Source organism: Cupressus sempervirens, chromosome 7 (genome assembly GCF_028749045.1).
Source record: "Cupressus sempervirens isolate cs-2001-9-10 chromosome 7, ASM2874904v1, whole genome shotgun sequence".
Classification (NCBI taxonomy): Eukaryota; Viridiplantae; Streptophyta; class Pinopsida; order Cupressales; family Cupressaceae; genus Cupressus; species Cupressus sempervirens.
The window spans coordinates 598,511,166-598,523,902 of NC_143124.1; the positions used below are offsets into that span (position 1 = coordinate 598,511,166).

At 34.6% G+C, this 12,737-nt stretch overlaps 1 protein-coding gene across 2 annotated transcripts in view; it reads left to right on the forward strand.

Moving 5' to 3' along the window:
* The window catches only part of LOC149548155 (uncharacterized), a 202,648-nt gene extending 191,025 nt beyond the window's left edge, over positions 1-11,623 (forward strand). For both annotated transcript variants that reach the window (XM_089792184.1, XM_089792183.1), the window contains 6 exons: positions 9,919-10,032; positions 10,194-10,249; positions 10,483-10,682; positions 10,779-10,865; positions 11,068-11,178; positions 11,309-11,623. In XM_089792184.1, the coding sequence (XP_089648310.1) occupies positions 9,919-10,032; positions 10,194-10,249; positions 10,483-10,682; positions 10,779-10,865; positions 11,068-11,178; positions 11,309-11,371 (631 nt within the window). In that variant the 3' untranslated portion in view covers positions 11,372-11,623. The remainder of the gene's footprint in view (positions 1-9,918; positions 10,033-10,193; positions 10,250-10,482; positions 10,683-10,778; positions 10,866-11,067; positions 11,179-11,308) is intronic.
* Positions 11,624-12,737: the final 1,114 nt, after the last annotated feature.

Here is a 12,737-nt window from a genome sequence, read left to right on the forward strand (position 1 = left end):
ATCTCAATTTAATATTAGAACAAGTAGGCCCCACTTACTGAATTATTATTCTCCGAGAGCAAGAATGTAATCATCTGGAAATAAAATGACTCTCTTTCCAAAATCATTTGCCTACGAGAGTCGATGATAGGCAAATCCCTGATAAAAGTTATGTCACTAGAAAGGGGACATGACAGATTTAACATATCTCAGACCCATTTTTATTTTGTTTCTGTATTTTGTGTCACCATCAGCTATCTTTGTACACCCTTGGAAAGTTTCCCGACGGGTATTTAAGCATGACTTGTAGGTAGTCTTTAGCTATGCAATTTGGATTATTTTTCTTTGCACTGCGAATTCCTGTTGGAGTTCTCTGTTGTTCGCCATTTCGGAAGTGAAAGACCTTCCCTATTTGGTTTATCCAGTTTCGGTGGGATTTAATCCTCATCCTATTCCGTTGCTTGTAACACTTTGCTTCAATCTGGCAAATCGGAGCACCATCTTTCAACATATATTGAAGGGATTATTTGTATTCAAGTTTCTATTATTGTGTCTGATCTACTTGTGTTTTGTATGAACGTGTTTGCATTCATTGTTGTGGCTCAAACACCTACCGTGTGGTATCCAGGCATTTCCGTATGCCCCCTCATAGCCCGTACGACTTTCACTCTTCCACAGACCATTCACCAAACCCCCGTACCTCCCTTGCACCCTCCATCTACTCACTTTACGGCTTACCGTATGACCTACTTGGCCTTGACACCGTACGCCATCCCTCCATCTCCCTTTGACCACCGTACGGCCACTGTGCCACACCTCCCTCCTCTGTACGACCCTTGTGCCTCTTCCCTGTACAGAGTCCATTGTCCACCGTACATACACTGTATGGCCTTCGCAACCATAGTGTACGACCACCTCAACTCCAGCACACCGTACATTCTCACAGATACCATACGGCCTCCAGTTGGCATCTGTACATCACTCCAATCTTACCACACTGCCCTCCAGAATCGTGTACAGGTTCTGTCACCTGATTACCATATTGACAGAAAGTTTGTTAAGAGTAGTTGCGTAGGTCGGATCATTACAATATGGGTTGAATCTTAGCTAGAATGAAGATGCCTTTGATTTTTTACATTATTGATGCATAGGTGGAGAAGGACCACCCAAAGGTTGATAGATTGAAACACACAATGAATTGGAAGGTGCATTTGTTCAAGGTGCCATAATATTAGCTTTTGTAATGATTTCTTTAGATTTACAATTGAATCATTTTTTCTTCAATGTAGGATGCAAAGAATAATCAAGTTTGTACAGGCTTTGTACATACCACCTGGCCGAGTGCCTTGAACAATTAGTTTTATCTTGGTGTACATCACATATGAAACACTATTTTCCATGATATTGAATTATAATTTAGAATTTTTGTAATCTGACCAATAGTAAGTTTTTGTTCAAACCTAGAACGCATGTAATATTTTGAATTAAAAATTGTCACTACTCAGTGCAATTCTAATATAGCAAAATAGAGTCCTATGACTGTCATAGCTATAAATTTTACTTATCAATCCTTTTGACACATGAAGTGTCTAGATGTCTCTGAATCAAAGAACCAAGAAATACTTTGACATTGTTTGAAAGAACCATCAATGCAAACTCCTCATCATAGCCTTCCTTATCAATATCTGCCACGTTCGCTTCATTCTATTGCTTGAGGGATAGATCATATTATCCTTTTGCATTCATTTTTAGGAATACCCAATTCTTTGGCAACAGAAGTAAAACACTTTTCTCTATGGTTGTGAAGTGGAAGAAATAAAACTATAGTTTGTGCCTTCGGGCTGTTCAACAAGTGTGCTTTCTAAACTCCTAGAAGAAGCTTAAGTTGTGTACTCTCATAATTGTTCCTTTTGCAACAAGTATCTTTTGAATCATCAAAGGTCAAAGTTTCACCCGAGCTTCAGAAATTACACAAAAGTCTCATAGGAGGGTAGTAGGTCATTGATGGTTAGAGTGAACGTATCTTTCTCATCCACTAGTTTGTTGATTGCAGTGAGCTAATCCCTAAAACATATGATTTTAGAAGATGCTCTAATACACCCACCCTCGTGCAAGTTAGTGTTCAACAAAATTCTTCAGATACAAAACTTTTCTTTTCGTAGAGACTTGATATTTGTTTTTCAGAATTTCCCATAATGTAAATGCAGCTGTTGGATTATGGACTTGGTGGATTAAATTGTCAGATATAGACACCATGAGTAATAATATGGCTTCTTTGTGACGCTTGTCATAATTATTTGGGTTGGTTGTAGGCCTAGTTCAATCCTTAAATAATTCCATCACATCTGATACTCAGCAATCATATCTCATGACATCAAATTTAATAATTTTCCCAATGAGTATTCTGTGCTTCCAGCAACACTAAGTTTTGGCCTTTACTTTAAAACCCTAAAAAATATCCTAAAATCCTTTTGGTTTGATCCATAAAGTTTCAATGTAATCTGATTTTTTAATTTAATTTTTGATGTCCTCGAAACCATCTTCAAATCCAATTTTTGATTTGGACAAAGGTCAAATTTTTACCCAGAAATCCAACTTAGGGTAGAGAATAAAATACGTAAAAAAAAATCTTATAATCTTGTGCCCTAGTGTAAAGACCCGAGCTGGCTTCCAATTTGAATATTGATGCACAACTTATTGTTTTGCAATGTTTAAAAGTTTTCTAATTTTTTTTATTTCTCCCTTGTAGAAATGAATCAACAACTTCAAGAAGTTTGAAATGAGAATATAAAAAATCAGACTATAACTGGATAGATATACTTTGCACTTTATTTGGAAAATCATAAATCAGAAATACATATTATGAAAATGGCCCCTGGATTGCAATTAAATTTATCAAGCCGTGCCACCAAATTGCCCTCTTGTTCACGTTGGCGCCTCAAAGCCAATACCCAGCCACAAACAATGGTTGTCCTTTCGCCATCCACGGAAATGTAGAATGCAGTGTGAAAATGACGTGCAAGGGGCTGGTGCTGAGACGTGACTACCAAATACCACAGCACGGCCTGCTAAGATGAATCGTAGGCCCAGCAAATGCTAACGTTGGCTTCTCAACAGCCATCCCAACTCAAACGCAGGGCTGAGAGCGATATGTGGGCTCATATGATGTTGCCGTCCAATCTCTTCATGGAGTCTACCTTCGTTTTCAACCACAGCTGCCAGTATTAAGAAGTATGGAGACTTTCCAGTATCAATTCGACCACCAAAAACCACTATAGACTCTCAGCAAGGAAAACGTAAACCTCCACAATTCAGGAATTAATCACTATCAGAATCTCCAAGCCACAGTAGGAGAATTCGACAATTGTTTACCTCAACACAATTGTCAATGAAGATCTCAGAAATTCTTCAAACCCTCAGCCAAATGATATGAGCAAGAGAATATATTATTCAAGATGTTCTCCCATTCTCCAAAAAGCCATATCTATAATACAATTTAAGCCATTTAGCTTCACCCACACACCTTTCACTTAAAAACAACTTTTATAATATAAAGTCTTTTACACTTTATATTATAAATCACAATGATAAATAAGTGGGCATTAAATATTTCATTAAAACCAACATTCTTCCAAATAAATATGACTTCATCAAAATTTCATTGAGAGATCAAATATCAAAGCCAGATGATCACCCAGCCTGAACTGCTCACCCAAAATAGTAACTGACCAAGAGTGACTTACTAAAAATAGCAAGTTCAAAAATAGCAATATCTCGACAAAGATCCCCAAATCCAATCGTCAGCTCATGAGGGTTGCAATGATGAATTGACAAAACCATACTTCAGAGACCTGCTAAATCGGGGACATTACACCTAGCTGCACCGTAATATCCTTCTATAGTTTGTTGTCTTGCCCTAGCCATGATTTTCGAAACATGCTTGCATAAGTGATGGCTGGCAAAATTATGTGTCCTAGAGTCATGTTTTTCTGCCTGCACAACTGTATTTTTTGGCAATTTTCTACTGGAATCATGTTCTACTTGCACTTTTTTTTGCTTCTCGCATGATGTTTAAAACCCTCAACTTAACAATTTTAGACAGATTTCTGTCTGTTGGTAAGGTTTTTTTTGTTGCATTGTTTTTTGACAAATTTTGGTTGTGTGACTGTGCCCTAGCTGACCCTTCTCAACCTCTATGTTTGGTCACATTTTTCAACAAATTCCTATGCCTCAAGTTTGATCAATGCAACTCTTAATCATGACGTCTTCCCAACTTTCCTTGATCTAGATCTTGACTTTCGTAGAGCTATACAAGGGAGACACTGAATGTTTTTGAAGACCGTATTCAATTAGTAATGAAGTGATTCTATTTCTGTCTTTTGTTCATTTGCAAACTGTTGTATGCGCACTCATCTGCTGATTACTGTATTGTGGGCTATTAAATGTTACTCTAAATTTGAGGATAGGTCTATTCAATGTGAACTTTTATCTGCAAATTTTCTCCGTGCTTCTTGCATTATTTAGGCTTAGCCTAGGACAAATAAGGAGCCAACTTTCTAATATTGGATATTTTTCGTCCTGGGTTCTTTGCATGTAATAATGTCTCTTTGTTTTTCTGTTTTAATGTTGTATTTTTTTTCCATTTTTGTTTAATTTTTTTGCAATATTGAAATTTTGTGGCTTTTTAGTTATTATGATCAGTTTGTATGTTGTTGTGTTGGTGAAAATATGTGTATATTATCAGTTTTTATGTCATTATTTTGGTGTGTATATATTTATATTTCACAACTATCAGAAATTATCTCTGAAGATATAAACAAAATTAAAAGCTTAAATAAGAGCGATAGATTTGCCACCCCATTAGTTTGGCCTCTGGCTGCTCAAGAGTACAATAGCCCAAAATTTTTGAATAATATCAAACTGGCTTAGAATCTCCACAAAAACGTACAGCTACCCTCAAATATTGTAACAGGTCAAAATATAATTTCAAAAAAGTGAATTGCTTCTCCTCAATAAGTATGATAATCAACTATCTATTAGCCATATTTCACATGCTTTCCCTTATTGGGAGTGTGACAGCTCTAAATAAAAGCTTGAACTATATATTTTGTAATGTCCCTTCTATGGGACTTTTAAAATTAATGAAATAGTCAAATACAATTTTAGTTGTTGAAATATAATGACAATTCAATTAATTATTTAACAGAATAATTAAATTGACTTTTTATGTCAAATGTATTTATAAAATAAAAGTCACTTTAAAAGCCAAGGAAATAGAATGCCAAGAGACAAGCTGATGGAAAGCCAAGACATAAGCTGATGGGAAGCCAAGAATTGTCAGGAGAATGTTATAAAACTTCAGGTGATTTGGTGAGGTTTGATAAATTTGTTGATGTTTCAACATTTACAGAAATTTCTGGAGGCGAAAACCTTCAAAAGTTTGATAGAGGAGCTAGACGGAAACTGGTTCTTCTCCGTGGAGTGATCGCACAGCAGTGGTCACTTTAGAGAAAATTGGTAAATTCGTGTTCTATAGACAATTTTATAGAAGTTAAAGGACTCGATGTGCACGTCTGAAAATACCATATATAAAAGACTTAGATGTGCACATTTGGAAATACCATAGATTTTGTTATTTACAGCAGTCTGGAAAAGCTGATTCTTATTTAATAAGGAACGATTAAGATGAATAATTGCGTTTGAAATTTATGTTGTCTATAATTGCCATAGATTTATTTAATAATTTGCCATTTTATATTTCTTTCCCGTGACTTCGCAAATGGATTAAGTTTCAAATAAATTTCGGGCCATATCAACGATAAGAAGATAATGTTCATGATTATGCTTATGCCATGAGTTTGATATCTTGGTGGAATATTGATATTCAGAAATTTATGAAGTTAAACATTTAGCCAAACTATACTCGGGAGATTAATTTCTCAAAGGGAGCTCTCTCATTGGCCTAGGATTGGGTATGGTTTTTCATCCGGCCTAAACATTGTTGCGAGAGATCATATTTGTTATTGTAGTCAGTAATATTTTTGTGCTTCTAATTATCGGGAGCATATTTTAATGTTTGTACTGTGAATATTAGCGGTGCTACATTAAGGTCGGAAGTTGGAACTACTGTTGCGGGATAAATTTTTCATCCCAATACATATTGAACTGTTTCCCTTGGCTCATTTGTTGCCGTGAACCATTTTCTTGGTGTCGTTTCATCATCTAGATCATAAATCGTAAATCTTCTTAGCATGCAATTCTCATAGAACAATTTGAAAGCATAGTTTATTTATGTTGTCTCTGGTGCTGTGAAGGAGAAATCAAAGCAAATAAATAAATTTCTTCCTCCTGTGTTACATAATAGAGGGAGTTTGGAAGTTGATATTTTATTGGGGACCAATTCTTATTCAGAGGTCACTATTTCCGTTATTCCTATAGGCAGGAGTTATATGCACAGAGCTGTCTTCCCAAGTTCAAGTTCTGGACAAGGCGTGGACTTTTGTTGGTAAGGGTCCTCTGATTCTGAGCATTGAAGAACTCAGTATTCAGACCTTTTATCAATACTGTGTTTTCATTGAGGGGAGGTCTGCATTCCAGGTCAGAATTAATTGATTATTAACTGTATTTCCTGCAACTATATCTACAGCTATCAGCTGACTGGTAATTTGTTATATACTATGAAAATGTTATTGTTGAGGAGGACATGAATGTAGAGTATAATTTCTAGATCCTAGAACTTTCATTGTCATGATGAATACTTCCTATGCAAACGTAAAATGTCCAACTTGCAAACTTAAGAATGAAAGAAAACTGTTGTGAAAATGTCTATAATGTGATGGACTATTTGAGCACATGAAAACGTTTGATAAAATATCTCTGAGCAAATGGAAAGGTTTTGGGTGGAATTACAGTTCGGGATATTACATATTTCCTTCAATTTATGATCGCATCTGGTCAACCATGCTGAGGCTGATTGGCAAGTCAACATAATTTTCTCACTTACAATCTCCAAGGCTTATGGCAGAAACAAGTAATACATAGTGCAACAACGTTGAAAATTAAAGTGGGTGACTGAAATAATAAACTTTTGACTCTACAAAAAAGGTGGAACTCATTCTATCATGCATGGCAGTAACTTTTATGACACTTTTTCAATTCATGAAGAATTCAAAAAATTCAATATTAATATGCTGTGATTTAAGAATAGGTAGTCAGTATGGTAAGTGCTACAATCACTTTGGGGTCCAAAAATATATTAAAATAAATCTATAAACTCACTGTGAATCTCACTTGTAGATTGAAATATTACAACCTTTCTGGACAAATCTGGCCTTGAAGGGAACCGCCTCAATTAATAAGTGAGTTTTTGTCTAGATTTTTGCACCAAAGGGTTTTCATCCTTGGGTGTGGAGATGAGCAAAATACAGATCTGTGAAAGGGCTTAATAACAATTACAAAGTGGATGCTTTTTCCCTTTTCCAGGGTAATTTTAAGAAACCCTCCTTCAGAAAAAGTCTAAAAGATATAAATTATTGGCGAATCTTTCGTTATTTTGAAAAACCAAATTATTTTTATCGGTGAATCTCTCAAATTTTTTATTTTAAATATTATTTACAGTGGCGATTATTTTGGAATCATAATTTTTGAGTAGAAAATATTGGTGAATCTCAATAATAATAGGAAGTTAGCTAATCATCATGGAATATCACAAATTAAAATTGAACATATTTTATCTCATGGAAATTACGAGGATAATTACATTATATTTTAAATCAATAGTGAAAACTAAATATTGGTAATATATCCCTAAAGTAACTAATAATTATGATAATGATTGGTGAATTAATTTTAATTTCTTCGATAACATATAATATTTAGATGAATCAAATCTAATCATGTATCGAATATTGTGGCGAATCTTGGAGTTTAAATTTTTTAATAAAATAAATTATTGAGTGATTTTAAATATTTTAGAACTAAATTTAATAAAAATGTGGTGATTTAGGTTGCGTTAAATCTTAAATTATTAGCCAAGTTACTAGCAATTTTTTCTCTAAAATTCACAAAATTACGAATATTCACCTTCCAATACTTCTTTTACCTTTCTAACTTAAATTCTTTTCTTGCTCAAAATCATCTCCAAAAGTGTTTGAAAACTACTTTTTAATAAAATATTTCATTTAGCTCACTTTAGAGAAAAATATTATTACTTGTGTTGTTACTGGACCATTTCAAATATTAATATCGATGTTGATTAATTTTTCTATTTTTTCCCCTTAGCCTAAGGGAAACAATAATAGGGTATAAGTATCTTAAACAACTTAATTGAAAACGGGACATGACATCACACGTTGGAAGGTCTTTCCAATTGTTGGTGGTCACATGATTGCATTGATCTTGACCAAGACCAAAGACCCAATCAACATTTTTTTCGGAATGCCCAGTGCGACTTGAACACAACCTTTCAAAGCTTTATCCTTCTTCTGAAGCTCAAACCCACACAATGCCAAATTTAGGTGTGACTTTCACCATTCAGCTTACTTATAACCTAGTAACTTCGTTTATGAAACTCGCACTAAGGAAACCTTATAACACCTTCGACCTAGAACCACCATGGGATCTGTAAGTACAGATTACCAACATATCCTGTGCAAACCTCTGCATTCATTTCAAGAACTCGAAACATACAGCAGCCACAAACTTAAACCCAACAAGCTAATCCAGCAATGGCAGCTTGACAACTACCAAGGAACTTTCTAGCATGGAATACCAGAGGCCAGCTTATTTGTTTCATGCAACTTTTTGTATGGGGAGCCATCCCAGATGCTGCATTGGGCTTCTTTCCACACTTCACAGCAGAAGCCTCAATCACTCCTATGGAACATTTGCATGATATTGTGAATCATTGCACAGTCATAACATCAGAGAGAAAATAATTGCACTTAGACTTCTCCGCTTCATTCAAAGGCAAGGTGCTTGACTGGTACTGAACTTCTTGCAGCTTCTGTCAAAGGCAAGGTGCTTGACTTGTACTGATCCTTGGCTTCATTACAATAACTAATTGGGATTAGTTGGACCAAGCACTGATCAATAAATTGATGCTACCTTGTTAGTTGAGCGACTTACTACTCTGAAGAGAGATTCAATGGAAATGTTAGAGGATTTGAATAATAGATTTTAGAACCTAGTAGCAGATCCCTATAGAGGTACATCCTCCACCATGGCATGTATTGAATTTTTGAGATTTATGTGGTGGTTAAAATAAAATCCTGAAAACTTTCTCCCAGATCCTTGCGATATTGCCATTACCACTGAAAATGATGAGATTGAAAGAACAGTAGATGTAGACATTATATTTTGGGTGCAGACGAGTGAGTGGGTATCCCCAATTGTTTTTTCATTGAAGAAGGATGCAAACCAAATTAGGATATGTGTGGATTTCAGGTGTCTGAATGCAGTTACTATTAATGATCAGATTTTTCCCACCCATGCAATTGCTTCCTAGCATGTCCCCAATGATATACTTTTGCCATATAAATATTAATTGTGTTTAGCAATTGCCTGTTTCAAGACCATTTTTCTGCTCATCACACAACTTTATTGAACCAACTGCATACACATTTTTTTGAGGTTGGTCCACCAATTCGATTTTCCCCATGTTAGCATTACACCCGAAAACCTAATGATAAATCCCAATAAATGATGACTTGTTGCATTTTGTGTGCTATTTCTGGTGATTTTCGAAAGTGGTTTTGATTGATTTATCTATATCTTTCTTGCCTAATTTTTACACTTAGAGATAGGATAGGAAAGGATGTCATTGTTTTTATTTTTTTGCTAGGGGCAGATATAATTGCTTCATTATGCAGGTTATCTTTTCTTTCTTAGGCAGATGTATAGTTTTTGACCCCTCATTTCTTTTGGTGGAAAATCATTCAGTGACTGCGAAAAAGTGCCTGGACATATTACTCTGAAATTACAACATGTTGCACTCAATTTACTTGCTGGTTTGCAATTCAGTGAAACATGTCAGAGTACACTTTCGTTGCCCCAGTAAGTACCTCAGTTTGCTATTGCTATTATTTTTCTGAATTATAATAATTTGTTATAGTTTCTAATTTTGTGATTGTAACTACCAAGAAAATCATAACCATAATCTTTAAGAAGATTCTTTTTGGAGAAATAAGTATTCCTTGTTTCTATTCTTGCTGCAGACTTGTGGAGGTACTCAATAAGCTTTTTCTAGAGCAGCAACATCTATGTTTGATTGGTGAGCTTAAATATTTGTCCTTTAACCATCTGATGAATCCATGAATTTATTTGTGTGACAATTTCAGTTTTTACACTATTTGGTAGTATATTATGCAATGATCAGGATTAAACTCTAAAGAAATGATAAATGGCAGAGCCACGGCATTTGTGTTGTGAATTGTATTATATGAAGCTGTACATTGATTTCAAATTAGTAGAGTCTGATTGTAGTTTTCCATGCTGTAACTGCAGACAAGAATGTCATCCAGGTTGAAGAAAATCACATGCAGCATGTAGAATTTCCAACTAAAGCAAGTGAAGCTATAAATCAGAGCTGTATGCTTCTTTACAAGTACTTGAATGGCATTGACTGTTTGAACGACTGTGTGATGAAGGCTATTGAAACATGCAGTGCAGACCCTTCATGGATGGGGAGGATGTTAGACATTATGGTTTGTATTTGCACAAATGTTTATCAGAGGGAAGATCTATTGCATTGATTATCTACTTAATTCTACAATTAATTATATGCCATCCTTGAATTCTAGGCTCATCATGCTGGTAATCAGAGTCTCGAGCTTTATAAACTTGAAACATTAAAACAAGTACTATACCAACAATTGGAAGAATTGATGGTAAACTTTTTAATAGATTTTCTACTTTTTGCATTAGCAAGATTTGATGTGGGTTTAGCAGATAGCCTTATGATTTATGGTTCATTTTTCTCAACTCATTATCCATTTTACATTTTTGTTTCTAACATATAGAGTACCAGTGACATGGTGATTTTTACCTCCATTTATTTTCCATCAAAATTTTACAATATACTTGTTATAGGAAGGAGAAAAACATGAGATTGAGAAAACCTGGGGAGCAAATACTCAACATTTCAAACAACAGCGATTGAAAGACTCCTCGACATCTGCATTAGAATCTATAAATCAAGAGGTGTGGATGACTTTTTAATTATTGTTTGTCGTTTTTTCCTTGAAATTAAGGGCTGAATCACTGAAAATGAAGTTGGATCTCTAGTATATTATATTTTTTATTTTTTGATTGTTTCCTTTTTGTCTTACAGAGAAAATGTGTTGAAGCAGCTTTATTACAGGTGGAAGTTTTGTGCACGGGACTGGGACTGTGAATTCATTTCAAATTGACTAATAATTAGGCATAGCCTTCTAACTTCGCACAACCATTGTTCTGCTTAATGACCCAATTGACTGTTGAATAGGGTATGAATATAAGGGGAGAGGGACCAGTAGTTCTGCAGGGTCCAATAGTCGTTCACTCATTAGTGAACATATTATCCAATGTTACCACACGTTTTTACTATAAATTGTAATTAAATTATCTACATATAAATAAAAAAAATTCCAAATGTTGATTAAAAAAAGACTAATGCTTGAACACACGAGAACTTATAAATGTTATAGTAAAAGCACATTAACAAGTGAAAAAAATAACATTTTTCCTCAAATAAAATATCATAGTTATTTATTATATGTGTGTTACTTAAACAAATATTGTTATCTTAGTGCACAAATACTATTCTTATATCTACAACTATTGGGGTAGAAATGTATATGCATATGAGTATTTCATATTAACCATTTGCCTTATTACAAATATAAAAGGTGAATACAATAAATGCCTTATATTTTCTCATGAAATGTGTGAGATTGTCAAAAAGTCTTAGTGTTCAACTACTGGTCCCTTTGTGTTTGATATGGGTTGTATTTTATATAATCATATGTTATTTTTATAACCACATAATATTTGTGTTGAAGTATTTGTTCTTTCGTGTTGGATATAAAAAGTTAGATATAACAAATATTAATGATATACCTTACACAATATCTCTCTCTCTCTTTTTTTTTAAGGTAAGCTCTGCCTAGGGGGCAGTACCCATTATATTAAAACCAAAGAGAAGTACAAAAGTTTTTATGCTGGAGTCTCCAAAACAAAACAAACCAAAGCTTTTAGTGGAAGAGGTATCCAATCCCCTCACCAATAGAGGCCAACCTAGCTACTACATCAACAGAGTAAATACCCTCATTCTCATTACAAAATGACAAAAAAATCCCTAAGTAATTTTCCTCAACAACACATTTCTTGAAAATCTTCGAAGCTTTCTTCATACTTTTTTCTTCTTTTCATTTTTTGGAGCAAATAAAGCCTTCAGCAACCCCCTCGGAAGACTGGCATCCATTAGATCTAATATTGTAGTCATCTGTTCAAACAACTCATTTGCTATCATTCTTCGAACCATACCATTTACAAAGGCAGGCTGACCAATAACTTTCATGATAGGCAGAAAAAGATTATGGAGCAATTTACCATCATGAACATGGGAGTCCGACCAAAAATTAGCCCCTACAATTGAAATGATGGACGCCCTTTCCCTCATATTGGCTTTAGGAAATATGTGTTGCAGTTGTTCATTCACAGTTTCCCTGAACACCACCTCCTGATTGCATTTGCAACGAATACATAACATAGTTGCCATG